The sequence below is a fragment of the Saccostrea echinata genome, unplaced genomic scaffold (genome assembly GCF_033153115.1).
Source record: "Saccostrea echinata isolate AGI-Se365-2 ecotype Australia unplaced genomic scaffold, CSIRO_AGI_Sech_v1 ptg000076l, whole genome shotgun sequence".
Lineage (NCBI taxonomy): Eukaryota > Metazoa > Mollusca > Bivalvia > Ostreida > Ostreidae > Saccostrea > Saccostrea echinata.
Genome location: NW_026889825.1, coordinates 1965505 through 1981019, shown reverse-complemented (window position 1 = coordinate 1981019; position 15515 = coordinate 1965505). Strand labels below are relative to the sequence as shown.

The window sequence follows — 15515 nt, the reverse complement described above, 5'->3', positions numbered from 1 at the left end:
CTTCAAATTCACTATATAGACGAGGGATTAATTGTGAGTTTCATTAATTGTATTTAAAAGGTGAAGATAACAAACAGAAATCAATCTTAAAAAGCAAAAACAAACTACAAACAATACAAATTTGTGACAATCTAATTAAAATTAGATCTTTGATCCGCTCCAACTTTGTGTAGCGATCTAGTTGGAGCAGATCGAAGATCTAATTTTAATTAGATTGAATTCATGAATAGGGAATATATATGTGTGTGCCTTGAGAAGGGAGAGGAAAATGTCTAACCAATGAAGGCACATGTAGCAGGCTTAGCCGATTTTAATATATCCAAGTGAATTTATAGTGTTAAAACTTTTTAACATTTGTAATAAAACACTATATTGATTCAGCTAAATAAAATTGACTAGCAAAGGCAAGGTTTTCTACCTAAACCTTGACTAGTAATTAAAAGAGAATTTCCTATACCTCATCTCTTCTTTTCCTATTTTCTTTTTATCAGGCTAGAATATAGTATACTTCACTGTAAAAATGAATTTGCACTTCTGTAAATGAGATATAAATTAAAATTCTTCAGCTTAATACTGTATCCTCATGGATTTTTTATCCAATGGAAAAAAATATATTACATTACTAACGTTTATTGACCATTTTAAAATTATTTTATTTTATTTTATTTTATTGAAAGCTGGACCATAAAGTTTTACCTCAGACTAGCTATACGGATTCTATGACCGTTACGTTTTTCGCATTTAACATAAATCCGGATTTGGGCCCCGTGTTGGTTAGATATTAGAATCTCAAGGCCACTTGCATTCAAGGTCAAGTTGAAACCAACCGGCAAAGGAAGAATATTGTATTTTCCATTGGCTAGGAAAAATGGCCAAGTACACATTAGTTTGTGTGCGTCACGGAGAAAGCGAGTGGAATAAGAAAAATCTTTTCTGTGGTTGGCATGACGCTGACTTGTCTGAGACTGGAATTGTTGAGGCACAAAATGCAGGAAAGGTAAAAACTCGAGTTTTCTCTATTCAACAGGTCTGGTACAGACACTAGATTTAGCTACGTAGCTTGAATTACCTACATAGCTTTACCTACCTACCTGAAGTAGCTTTAATTAGCTACCAATTCAAACTTATTTCTTAAATTAGAATTTTTCTCGGATGTCATGGATGTGCAGAAAATTGCACTTTGATGCAGTGATAATTTTCAACTGTAAACTCATCTAAAAACAATGCATGAAAAAATCACTCTTGGAAGTGTGTTTTTTCTGCGCAATTGCAGTCAAAGTTCTCCAAGTTTTGGGGCTATATACAACAGTTAATTTGTGACCAAACAGTTACTTCTTGAATGAAATAACAAAGAAAACCAGTTCTGGTTAACATGATGATTGGTAAATATTCAGCAGAATGTGAAGTAATCATACTTATCCATGCCTCACCAAATGCAGAGTTGTTTACATTTACTCAAACAATTTGCTTAAAAGGGATCAAACGCAGCAATGTTTAAACTATCTCTGCTTTGGATTGCTTTTTTAAAAAACCGACGTAATATGCTGACAGTGCGATCGTTGGAGCAAGCACAGATACACCTTTTTTGTGTATTATTTGCTATTTAATTAGACCCGTCTCTAGGTCCAGAAATTACTGTGGAAAATAAAATCATTTGGATCAATGTGCAAGTCCGAATTTTCTCTTCGCCCAGGCATTGTCGTTAGAGCTCGCAGTGTGAGCAGCGATTCGCGCTGCTTGCTGCGTTCGCTATAAATATTAGTATTCATATACTTGCGATTTTTTGTCGTTTTTAAATAAAAAAGCAAAATTGTGAAAAGTTGCATTGAAATAGCTAATTAAAGCTACCTGAGGTAGCTAAATAAAGCTATGGTAGGTAATTCTAGCTACGTAGTTAAATGTACTGATTGTACTGGACCTGTTCAATATCTCAATATAATTTTCAAATGTAATATGTGCCAGTACATGGCGTTTTAGAATTTAAATACTGGCACATATTTCGGAAGTTAGATAGAATGTTCTAAACATTGAAATGATAATTGTCCTGCGGACCTAATTTGTGGACATTTAAGAATGATGGTGTGATCACTGTTTGTTATTTTCACATTTTTCAAAAGAAAAATTTGACATTTCTGACCATATCTTTGCTTTATTTCAGATGTTAAAAGAGAAAGGTTATCAGTTTGATATAGCATTCACCAGTGTTCTGAAGAGAGCCGTAAAAACACTGTATATGGTTCAGGAGGAATTAGATCTTCATTGGATTCCAGTCCACAGGCACTGGAGACTGAATGAGCGCCACTACGGAGCACTGCAGGGATTAAACAAATCAGAGACGGCACAAAAATATGGGGAGGCCCAAGTGAAGGTATTGTAGCAATGGAAGAAACAATGTTATTAGAATGCACTGAGAAAAAATTACTGCTGTAGATGTACTTTTTTCTGTGTGATGTTAAGTAACGCTACATATTCTGTCACAATTTTCAATGGAAGTTTTTCACAGCATAGTTAAAATACAATTGTCAAATGAGAGAAATACTATATTGATGGCAGTATGTACAAATGAAAAAATTTAGAACTATTTACCTAAAATGCAACAAACAAGATATATAAGACCATTAAGATATTGATGAACTGGGAACAGAAAGATTGTGCAGATTATATTTGTAGTGTAGTTAAAAGCTTTTTTGCCTTCCAGATTTGGCGTAGGTCCTATGACACTCCACCTCCAGCACTGGAACCCTCAGATCCAAGATGGTCAGCTAATGATAGGCGTTACAGTGTAAGTTACTATAATAGATATTTCATAGAACTAGAGTTGTCTTCCAGCAAGCATGCTTTGTGTTTTGTTTAAGTTATCATCCAGAAAGTGCATGAACATTTAAGTACAGTGATAGGCATTTCAGTGTAAGTAACTAAATAGATATTTTATATATATAAGCTTGTGGTGTGTTTTGTTTTGATTATCATCCAGAAAGTACATGCACATTTAAGTACACCTATCCCTATCTATACAATGCAACTCTAAATTACATAACTATTATATCTTTTTATGATGTGATCAAGCAATTGGCTTGCGTGATAATTTGCATCAAAAGCGTTTATGTATAGAATCATCACACAAGCCAATTCCTTGATCATCATAAAACAAAAATAAACTGACAGTTATTACTTATATTTACATGATTCTGTAAATGCACATACTTGATCCAAAGCCCCACCCACTTCTCTAGCTTTTTATGTCTCTCACTCCTGCCCTACATGTGATTATTCTAATCACACCTTTCAATAAAACAATAGCTTTATGAAGAAATCAATTTTTTTTAATCATTTGTAGTTTTATCTTTGACAAAATAACTTGAAATATTTGTTTATTCTATTTCTACATATTCATTTTTTTCAGCAATATGATGCCACAGTTGTCCCAGCCTGTGAATGCTTAAAAGATACAGTAGCCAGAGTACTGCCATACTGGCATGATATCATAGTTCCAACCATTAAGGTAATATTACGTTTGTATAGTGTGCATACCAATGCAAAATAAGCATAATAATGAACTCAGACAGCCAAACAAAAGTAGTTTCTAGGTATACTATTTACTGTATACTGTTTTACCCTTGCATGTCTGTCTGTTTGTAACTAATTTCTGTTGCTGTATTCTCAGCAACTACTCTTCGTAGATGCTTGAAATATTAGCACACTCTTTTTAGTTCACCTCGATGAAGTCAAGATGAGCTTATGCTATACCCCAGGCATTCGCGTTAGCTTTAGCATCCCGGTTAAAGTTTAGTCCCGGTTAGGAGCAAGTCCCTCCCAAGTAACTATGAGCCCTACCTACCTGGACCAAACTTGCATGGATGATGCATCAACGGATGGACACCACCACTCTTGCTTTGGATGCTGGAACTGACCAAGATTTTCCAGAAGAGTCAGTGACCAGGTTAAAGTTTTTAGAGCAAGTCCATTCCCAAGTAACTTTAAGCCCTACCTGGACCAAACTTGCATGGTTCATGCATCAACGGATGAACACTTCCACAAATGCTTTGGATGCTGAATCTGACCTAGATTTTCCAGGTGAATTGTCAGGTTAATGTGGAGCAAGTTCATTCCCAAATAACTATAAGCCCTACCTGGTGTAAACTAGCATGAATGATGCATCAAGGGATTGACACTACCACACTTGCTTTGGATTCTGGATCTGATCTACATTTTCCAGATGAGTGACCAGGTTAAAGTTTTTGGAGCAGGTCCATTCCCAAGTACATATAACTAAAAGCCCTACCTGCACTAAATTAGTATGGATGATGCAACTAACGGTAGCCCGCTAACCCAGGACAACTGTAAAGTGAGGTCAGGCTGCTAAACAAGTCATCAAGCTTGTCTTGCAGGGTTACTGAAATGTAAGATACTGCATACACTCACTTAAAGCAATTGTAAAAATTCATTCATAAAATAAAAAATTCCAAATTTGTTATCAAGGTTTAAGGAATATAACTTTTGAATTGTCGTCAGAAAAGTTAGATTGTCAACTTTTCTATTGCCAGACATTGTTTTGGGATGACCTATCAAAAATATTTATCACCAATGATATAAAAACTTAGAATACAATTAATGCACTGATGGCTAAAACCACTGATGTAGATGCTGAATTAAAGTGTGGTTTACAAAATATCAATAAGGAAAAATATCTTTACTTACATTTAAAGATGTAATTTTGCCCTAAAATACAGCCAGAATGCAGGATTTGGCTTCTTTATTTTCAAAATTTTCTGGGGGAGGCTCCTGATACCCCCACCAGCAGGGGAATCCCCTCCTTCACCTACCCCCCTACCCCCCTCATTGCTTTGCAACTCGGCCATCAGCCTTTGACTGCTGGACAAGTATTCATAAACAGGCTAGTTGGAATTTAAAATTCCTAGCCCTGCAGGCTACTATAGTGTATGTTTTAAAAGTTAGTGTTGAACTCTGATAAGTAGAATTTTTTTTTGTTTTATATTGTAGTCTGGTCAAAGGGTGCTAATCTCAGCTCATGGAAACAGTCTGAGAGCATTGGTCAAGTACCTCAAGAACATTCCTGATGCGGAAATCCCAGAACTCAACATCCCTACAGGTAAACTCTGACACATTGAACTGTTTTGTCTCTTACCCAGAACTCAATATCCCTACAGGTAAACACTGATACCTTGTACTAGTTTTTCTCTTACCCAGAACTGAGTATCCCTTCAGATATAAACACTGATAGTATACAGTTAAAGTATATCATTGAGGGAGTTAGCAAGATTCCAGTTCCCCAAGGCCAGGACTATTTCCCGAGGCGAAGCCAAGGGAAATAGCCCTGGTCGGGGGGAACTGGAATCTTGCTAACTCCTGCAATGATATACTTTTAACTGTTTTATTATACCGATGCAAACATAAAATTTAGAGGATTCAGATAGCGTGATTTCAAAGCAGGGATTAGCTCACTGAACTAACACATAGGGGGATTAGTCCATTCACATATCATACCAATGTAAAAGTAATATTTAGAGGATTATGAATAACCGGGAATTAGCTTTCGAAGCAGGGATTAGCTCGCTTGACTAACGCACGGGGATTAGTCCATTCATAATGATTTCTAGGGAATAAATCACATCTAATCTTATATAGGGAAAAATCAGTAGAGGTATAATAATCTGTACTAAACTATTTTTAAATGTCTTGGTAAGATTTTTTTTTCTTCAAGCTAAACAAATTCCATGTTTTTAGGAATCCCCTTGGTGATTGAAATGGATGAAAACATGAAGTATGTGAAAGACTACTACCTGGCTGATGAAGCAGAGGTCAAGGCTGCCATGGAGAGGGTAGCCAATCAAGGAAAAGCAAAATAAGTTCAGAGGTCATAACCCCAGTATGTATTTCCAGTTAGTGCTTGACTGTTGCGTATTTAATTTATCTTTAGAATTTTGTTTTGTGTCCCATTTTACAGAAGAGGTTTAGTATATTGTAATGTATTATAATGCCTTTTAATTCATAATAGTGTTAATTACTTCTAAATACAAAACTATGTTAAAGTAGTTTTTTCTAGGATGAGAATTGATAAAACATTTTCTGCCATAATACTTGATTGTTTTCTCCCCAGAATTATGATTTTTAAAAAATAAAATGTGATACAGTTATATGTTACATTTATAACAACCACATGAGTAGAATCATTTGGACAATTATGGTTTTTTGTTATATGTTTTGCAGACTGTTGACATTGCTTTTAAATAAACCTGTACTAAAAAGGTCTTAAATAATTTCTTCAGATTTGTTTTACGAGGGGAAAAAAAAGAAGAATTTCCTGTTGTTTCTTTATTAATAGTTTGACAGTACATTTATTTATTCAGAGAAGGACGTTCAAGTATTTTATTTCACTGTAATGAAATGAAATTTATGATAGCATTTATATAGTGTTCAGGGGTGTGCAATTAGCATCGCCCGACGCCCGGGGCTACCATTTTCGGGGGTCGGGCTAGTGGTTTTCTGCACGGAGGTAGCCCCTTGGGCTAGTAGAAATTAAAACTACACATGTAATACATGAAAAGCACAACCGGTAATTTCACTCATTTTTTGCTCTTAAATTCCCAACCAGTGAAAATTTTCCAGGCTGCATGCTCCTATTGTCCATAAATCTCCATAATCTTATCCATTTTGCAGTATTACCTGACTTATTTACTTCAAAAAACGATCGTTTTTTCCCTAATCCGAATTTCCTCCATTCTTTTGTTTATGGTAAATACATGCAGATATCTCATTAAATTATTTACAATCACTCAATCAGCTGAAAGATAAGTGGTATGCAATTAAAACAAAATATATTTCCAGTGTATTTCTAATGATTTAAGTATGTTAAGATGAAAACAAAATGATTTTTGCTTTGTTTTAGATGAGCAAGTGCAATGATCAGAAAAAGGGAAGATTTAAATTCTTTTTCATTTTCTATCATAATCATTAATTTATATATGATTAAATTTCACTAGTGAGAATTAAACTTTAATTTTAAAAAGAATTACCTTTAGTTAGTACCTTGACTTTTTCAACAATTAACTTTTTTTCAATATTAGTTTTTAATTTTTGCCTCTATATTTGGGCTAGTAACTTTTTACTTGGGGCTAGTAACTTTATTGCTGCCACTAGCCCGTGGGCTAGTACTTGAATTTTTTAATTGCACACCCCTGGTGTTTATCTTGCAATAATATAAGAGGTAATGATGAATAATTTATGAACACTATGCAAGAAACAGGATTGATTGTATTTTATTTTACATCCAATTCAAGAATTTTTCACTCATATACAGACATCACCATACCGATATACCGGTGAAGGGCTTCAAATTTAGCCCTTTACTTGGCACTCGGGGCCATTGAGCAGTGAGGGTTCTTTATTTATTAATAAGGTCTCATCCAAATGACTAGCAACTTTCACTTCAAAGTGCCAAGCGCTTGCGGGAAGGAACAGTTGCTACCTATTTTTTATCGACAGTCATGGCCGAGGTTCGAATCCAAGACCTACCTTCCGATCAGGGAGAGAGTGCTCTACCGACTAAGCTACCATGATGTTCAAGAACAGGAGCTTTCCAGTGAGGGGTTGGAATGCAGCTGCTTTTTAGACCCTCTCCCATCTAGAGAAAAAAAAAATTGAATACCAACACACAATAATTACTTTTTAGAGAAAGGTATTAATTGAATTAAACCATACTCTCCTAAGAAATTTATGGAAAACAAAACTTTTGCACAAGTTTAAGAATGATAACTCGTACAAAAAGAAATAGCGAAAAGTCCGACTTGATTTCTTCAAGAAGTGTGTTTTATAAGATTCCATACATGTAAATAATAGATAATCATTGGAGAAAATATATAGATATATAATAGATAATAACAAATATAATAGATGATCATTGTGAAAATGGTAATAATTCAATTGCGCACAGTTAATTAATGTGCGTAATAATTCAAATGAAGATGGCAATACTTCAACTAATCTTTAATTGAATTGTTGCATGCATACATGAATTGATATCTTCAAATTCAATTATTAAGTTTATGTGAAGTTGGCGATAAATACGACAGACTACTTCATTTGTTGTGCAGGTTTCTGGAATTTTCATATTATTTTACGTGTTTGATAAAGCAAGGAAGACTGTGCAGTCTACTTCTACACGTGTATATTTATCACATGGTGTACCGATACGTTTTTTATATCGTGTTATTTTGTACTTTTGAAATAAATCGGTCAAGAAGCTGTAAATACATTTCACGACCATTTCCTTTGAAATGGATACTTGTTTTATTATTGTATACCCGTTACAACGATGTTTTCAAATAGTAGACAAATTGACTACGAACCTCCTTTATTGTGAATGTATCATATTTATTACTGAAATAATAATACTTTTGCACCAAGTTTCAAATCGTAAAACTACCTACATCATTCATAATGTTTTTAATGCATGGCATATCTAGGAAGCCCGCATACTTAAAATGACTTTTATTTCCCACACCTGAATAATACTACTTATAGTAGGTAAATCACTTCAACTAAAAATAAATATCTTTCAGAAGTTCCATATATATATTTATTTTGAACAGAAATTAAACATGTTCTTTGAGTCAGTGTACGTCACTACTTTGATTAGATTTTTTTTTTTTTGAATATTTAATGTCTTTTACACATAATCGATAATTTTCTTCATCTAACAGGAAATCAAACTGACAAATACAGAAAAATTCTTATTAGCACTGAATATCACATTTTTTTAACGCGAAAAATATATCTATTTGTGGGGGGGGGGGGGGTGAGGGGAAGGTTATATTTATTTATTTTTCTCATCTTTTAACTAACAAGAAAGTTCCCATAGCTCACGTTCTGTGCACTTGTTGAATAGCTATTATTTACTTTGTACTCAACGAAAACTTATTTTTTCATCTTTAATTGCATTTCTGTATTTCCAAATTAAGCCATAATCAGATTTGGGACTAATTTGGAACCTAATTAAAAATTATGATAATTATTGTTTACAAAGACACTTTCAAAATAAATGTTATTTTTTCAAAGAAACAGAAGAACGTAAATGGGGGAAATCTCCCCCATAGAAAAAGATAAAATAGCTTAACCTGAAAGTAAGAGAAGCTTTTTCCGGGAGAAATGAAAAATGTGTAGCTTTTTTAAACATAATATCAAAACGAAAAGAAAAACATGAATTATTGGAATCAAAGTAAACCGCCGAACATTAGCTGTGCCCATCACAGTTAACGGCCATTAAGTGAAGCTGGAAACTCCAATTCGAGTTAACGAGGTGGGGATTTCCGCTATTTAGTTGATGCAAAGCAGTTTACACACGCGAAAATTATCCGATATTTATTAGTGCAAAAGCGTAATCTTCAGTTCACCTTCCTTAAAAAAATAAATATTCGCTTAATAATAAGAAAACGATCGGTATTTGTAGAGCACAATAAGTTTATGCTTAATTTAATTCTGTGGAAAAGTTCATTTATTTAAGTTCTGTCGCATTTTTAAAGATAATTTAAATACTACATTTTATAGGTTTCTTAGCATTGATATTACGATCTTTGTATAACATGCACATATCATTGGATCATCGTTTTTCAGCCAATGGGGCTGGATATAGCCATAAAGAAAAGGAGGGGAGAGGTTCCTTTCTTTTGGACTAACTTTCAATACTAAATTAAAAGGAAAATACTTTTTAGGTCACTCGAGCCACCCAAGTGATCCATTGCTATCTGTTTTCGTCCGTCGTCGTCCGTCGTGTGTTAATGTTTGAATATTTTCAGTTTTTTTCTCTGGAAACCACTTAGCCAATTTAATCCAAAAAAATTAGCATGCCATCATGTAAAGGGAAACAAAAAATATTAACTTCCTGGTCCCCACCCCCATTGAGTCAGATTTATACCGGATTAATGCAGTCTTTTAAAGTATTCTTCCTTACTCCTAATTATTAGAAAGTTTTAAAACTGTTGGTTTGATTGTAATTAGCACTGAGCCGTCCACCAAAATTGTGAAATTTTGTGACATTCTTGACCCCTGGGTCAGGTATTCTGGAATTAGGCCGGGGCCCTATTAATTTTATACTGCAAATGCAAACATTCTTTAAAAAAAGTTTCCCTCCCGCTGTATTTTTAGAGGACAATTTAAGTGCATGGTTATGATGAGCAAGAGCACCTCTTTTAAAATTCATCATTCCCTGGATCAGGGATTGGTTTAGACTGCGATCTATTGATTATATAGTGAAAATGTATTATTTACTTGAAAATCTTCTTTTCTGTTCCTGGGTATTAAGCAAACAAATTAAATGCATGGTTTAGATGAAGAAGGGTGCCTCTTCCAATATTGTGAAATTCTGGGTAAGGGGTTCTGGAATTAGGGTGGAGGTCTATGAATTATATTGAGGAAATGCAAGAATTCTTTAAAATTATTCTTCTATACCCTTGATTTTTACTTGACAAACTAATTGCATGGCTAAACTTAGCAAGGATGTCTCTTCCAAAACTTGGAAATTCACTGCCCATATTAGAGGTTTTGGAGGTTGGACAGGGCTCTATTGATTATGCTGCAAAAGGTAAAATAACGGATCGAACAGTGATCGATCTCAAAAAAAAAATATAAACAATACACATCTGTCAACAGAGCATAAAACAGGGATTCCTGGAAATTCCAGAGAATCAGGAGCCATGGAGGAGTAAGCATCCCCTGTTGACCGGTAACACCCGCTGTGAGCCCTATGTATTGATCGGCTAGACGAAACACTTAATAGTTGATTTCAGTATAAAAGCACATGCTTAACAATTGGTATGAAGCTTGTCAGTCCAAATGCGACTCAATGATAGGTTACTAACAATTAGGGTCATTATAACGACCATAGAATTTACGAAATGCTGACTTTAAACGATGTTATTGAAATTCCTGTAACATCTACTTATCTGTCAGTATCCTGCCTCGGTTAAAAAAATTATCGTACTCGGAGCATGCTCTTGAGTATTGAATACGTTGGGAATGTAAAATCATATCTCGTGATAGCGGAATATGACTAGATAAATAAGTAAAGTTGATGGAAAAGCTAAGTCATCTCGTTTGTCATACAATTTAGTTGTTAGTTGACCTTTATCGTACACAGTCAGTTACACATCCAAATATGAAACAGATGTGGCAGACTCTGTGGTGTCTTTTATTTCAAGTTCACTTGTACATGTATATATCGATTAAGCATATGAATGGGAGTACATTTGTATATGTAACTATTGTTGTTTGATAATATGTCGTCCATATATATATATATATATATATATATATATATATATATATATATATATATATATATATATATATGTCAAGGTTGAAGGTAAAAACAAGTGTTTTCTCTTTCTCATGTAGATGTTTCTAAATCAAAGCTGCTTCATAGGAATATAAAAACAGGTCGACTGATAAAGAAGCACGCCCTGGGCAACAAAAAAAATCTATGGTTCATTCTAGTTCACTAAAATCATTAAAGTTTTCACTAGAGTAAATCAAAGTATTTTTACAATTGATTTCAGATTATTATATCTTATGTTCTTCAATTCATACGAGGGGTTATCGAAAAGTTCGTGGACTGATGCGATAAAACTAATATGTAGTCTGTGTTTACAAAATTTATAAGGAACGAACGTAAAAAACAAAAGTTTAAGAAATTTTAGTTTAATACGTTGATAATTTGCTAATTTGATAATTTGCTAAATTATCTTTAAATAAAAAAGACATTGTATGATCACCCGATGTTTAGTTTCATGATGTCCGATGACGTCATTGTTTCTTAATGTCCGCTTTCTCTATCTCATACACTTAATTTGACGATATTCCCTGGAGTTATGTAAAGACTTAAACCCGTCTTGTTGATATGACTTTACAATGTCACGAACAGATGATTTCAATGCATATAATATTGTAAATGGATCTTTACATAAAGGGAAAGATCCTTACTTCATTATGCCAGCATAATTTGCTTGTAGGAGTTCAATATCTACCCACATGTTTCGACGTGACTGACTTTGGACATTCTGACTACAATCGGGAATAACTGTACATCTCTCCTCTCTCGTAATTTTTTTGGCATTCAAAAGTACTCTGGATTCAATTTATTTCTCTGTAGCCCATTTTAACTTTTCTTAGATCTATACACATTTTTGCAGGGGTGAAACATTATAGAATGTTGGAAAAAGAAACCCCTCCCCCTTTGTCGTCATTTTTAACCCCTTATATAATATAATATAAAATTTACAATAAAATTTCATAGAACTTACAAAATGCATGAGGTAATAATTGCAAATTTTACGGAATAATTGTTCATACCACATAAGTGAGATTTTTGGATGACAAATGCTCGTATCAAAAGTTTTTCTTAGTTACACTCAGAAAAAAAAACGTCATGTTTGAGGTTGCTCCGCCTGGACATACCATTGCTTACAAAAACATTAACAATTTATTAAAAAATAAATTTTATGATTTATAATTTATTATGTAAATAGAAAGATGATACTTAATAAATGTTTGAAAATTCATTGATGTACCTTAAGCGGTTTTAATTTTGTGGTGCTAGTCCACGAATTTTTTGATAACCCCTCGTACATATACCCGAATGAAATGTCTACATATGACAAAATGTCAATATTGCTAGTTTTGCAATATGTCCCGAAATATAATTTTGTCTTATTCTTATAGCAACAAAGGTATGAAATATAATATAATTCATAAACATTGCGTTTTATCTGTATTAATAAAAAATATTGGTTTTGAACGAAATATAATATTGTTCCAAATTAGGAAGGCACTCTGTTCAGAGATAACTGTTTAATTAGTGTAGATAACGCCTCAATGCAAAGAAGCTGTCTCTAAACGGTTAGGATTTTCAATGATAATCCACCTTCATTCCTACAGGTGTCATTGCAAAACGTTCTGAATGAAACTAAGGACAACGCATTCGTCATTGTTTGAACTTTGTAATGATGTTTCATTATAAATATCAGATCTAAAACATTTTGGTGTTGTTATTCCACCTTTGCAGCACAAAAATAGTTTGCTTTTTTCATCTATAACAAATTGAAAAATAAGTAATTAGCTTCCACAGTTAGATATAAACATAGTAATTTGAATGCATGTAACAGACCGCCGTTGCTATCTGATATTATTGGATATGTATCCAACCTGCTTCAAGAAGAAATATACTCATTTGCACGACCATAAATCACAGGGTATAAATTTTTAATTCGGAAATGAGAAATGAATCTAATATCTTTGCTTTCCGATAGCATGAATTATTAAGGCGGTAGATTCTTTGTTCCTTATACATGTACTAGTATATGTACTTCAAGGAGCTTTCACTGGGGATTTAGAAAACAAATTAAAATTGAACATTATATGCTTAATTTTCGTGAGTATTCAAAAGTAAAGTGATTATAATGAACTTTCATTGCAAATTTATCACCGCCAATTGAACTTAAACATTATAAACTGAAACTTTTGCGAATTAACACGAAATTTATCGCGTCATATCGGAATACTTACTAGTATTATAGATGGAATGCATAAATTAGTATGAGTAAACCAAAATGATGTTCAAGAGATTTGAATAACATGCGAGATAATAATAACCCCAAACCTAAAATTCACAGTAAAACACGGTAACATCGAACGCGCTTATAATGAATCTCGCTTATAGCGAAGTGATTTTCATTCCCTGAGTTTTGAAGAGTGTTAAAATATACGTATTAAAGTGTTTTATGAATATAGGATATATTAAGGAGTTACGCTTATAAGGATCCATAAAATTAATGTTTTACATAAATTAGCCCAATAGGCTTTAGTGAGTTTCCATATGTATGACTTAGTGCAGAAGTGAATATTTTTTGATAAACTTATTTTTTTCGTAAAATGAGGTCATCCTTGACATATGGGGTATGTGCAAGGCTGATTTATGACATCATCAAAGATCGCAAAGTTAAAAATCATCCACATCTTCCTCTCCTAGATAAGGGAAAATATTTTTTTTTCTTGATCATCAAATTACTTTCAGTGTATATTTTCTTCTTATTTTTAAACACAATCCAAAGTTGTTTTTATTTGTAGAAAGTTGTTACGTTAAAAAGCTTTTAAAGGGATTTGAAAGTAATGGAGCACTAAAAGAATGCGTTTGTGAAAATATGATGCCCCCATATGGCAGCTCATGGCGAAAGTAAAAATTTCTCTAATGCAAGTCAAAATCCAAGGTCAAAGTCAAAAGATCAACATTGGTGGTACCGAAAGAAAGGTCTTGTCACAAGGAATATACCTGTGTAATATGAAAACAACGATATATGCAACAACAATTCAGAAAGTTAAAGCTTTTTTAAAAGCTTTTCAAGAGTCGGTCAAACTTTAATTTCTACATCATGACGTCAAAAAACACTGGTACTTAAGAAAGGGACTTGTCACAAGGAATACACCTGTGAAATACGAAAGCCCTCATACCAACCGTTCAAAAGTTAGGGCCAATTTTAAAGTTTTTCAAAAGTAGGTAAAACTCCAAAGTCAAGGTAAAAAATATTGGTATTTAAGGACATACGCAATGTAGTTTTAAACTTTAATTTCTTATTCCCTGTATAATTTAAGAGTTCTAATAATTGAATGGACTTTGTGCAGTTTTACTATCCTGATAATGCTGAGCATCTCCTCTGAATGAAATATATAGGAAATACTAGCTAAACTATATTTTGTTAATTTTTCAAAATTTTTAAGAAAACACAAGGATTTTTATCATTTGTTATCTTTTCGATGCTTTTGGTAATGTATGCTGATTTTTTGTCGAAGGACATCTGATGGTACTATGAATTAGAATATCTCGGGAAATTATCAGTGGGAAAGATACATTGTAAAATACGCTTACATGTACGTTGAGGATGTCCTTAAGAAAAGGTTTTGTCACAAGGAATACGCCTGTGAAATACGAAAGCCCTAGCCCCAACCATTCAAAAAATACGGTCAAGATAAGAATTTTTTAAAAGTAGGTCAAACTCCAAGGCCAAGGTTAAAAATATTTGTATCGTAGAAAAGGTTTTATCACAATAAATACACATGAGGAATAAAACCCTTGCACCAATGGTTCAAAAGTTTTGGTCATGGTTAACGTTTGGTAACATTTTTAAAAGTGGGTCAAACTCCAAGGTCAAGGTCAAGAGGTCAAATATGTTGGTACCCGAGAAAGATCACAAGAAATACACGCAGTACAGTTAAGGAGCCAAATGGAAATATCGGCGAATTTTTTAGATAGAAAATATATTCTTTCCAAGGATGGGCGATTCTTTTTAGGACTTTGCTATTATCGGAGAAATGCAATGTGGTTGAAAACTACATGTCGAGGACAATTAGATTTGGCAGTCACGTGATTTTAGCAAATATACCTGAAGCATTGAGGTCATCTATAAATTCCAATATTGCAAGGGCATAACCAAGTTAAAAATCTAAGTTTA

The 15515-nt window shown here is 33.4% G+C and overlaps 1 protein-coding gene across 1 annotated transcript; it reads left to right on the top strand.

Annotated features, from left to right (window-relative positions):
• The first annotated feature begins 807 nt into the window (after positions 1 to 807).
• On the top strand, positions 808 to 6278 carry LOC133176515 (probable phosphoglycerate mutase). The gene is made up of 6 exons (XM_061311633.1): positions 808 to 997; positions 2159 to 2368; positions 2699 to 2782; positions 3404 to 3502; positions 5002 to 5110; positions 5746 to 6278. Exons 1-6 carry the CDS (start codon positions 869 to 871, stop codon positions 5865 to 5867), a joined length of 753 nt encoding a protein of 250 aa, XP_061167617.1. The 5' UTR covers positions 808 to 868; the 3' UTR covers positions 5868 to 6278.
• Positions 6279 to 15515: the final 9237 nt, after the last annotated feature.

Bases quoted from the DNA above. Each gene is read 5' to 3' on its own strand.
- LOC133176515 (XM_061311633.1), top strand. From the start codon at position 869: ATGGCCAAGTACACATTAGTTTGTGTGCGTCACGGAGAAAGCGAGTGG. The intron at 998-2,158 runs GTAAAAACTCGA...GCTTTATTTCAG, and splicing joins AGGCACAAAATGCAGGAAAG to ATGTTAAAAGAGAAAGGTTA. The intron at 3,503-5,001 runs GTAATATTACGT...TTTATATTGTAG, and splicing joins TCATAGTTCCAACCATTAAG to TCTGGTCAAAGGGTGCTAAT.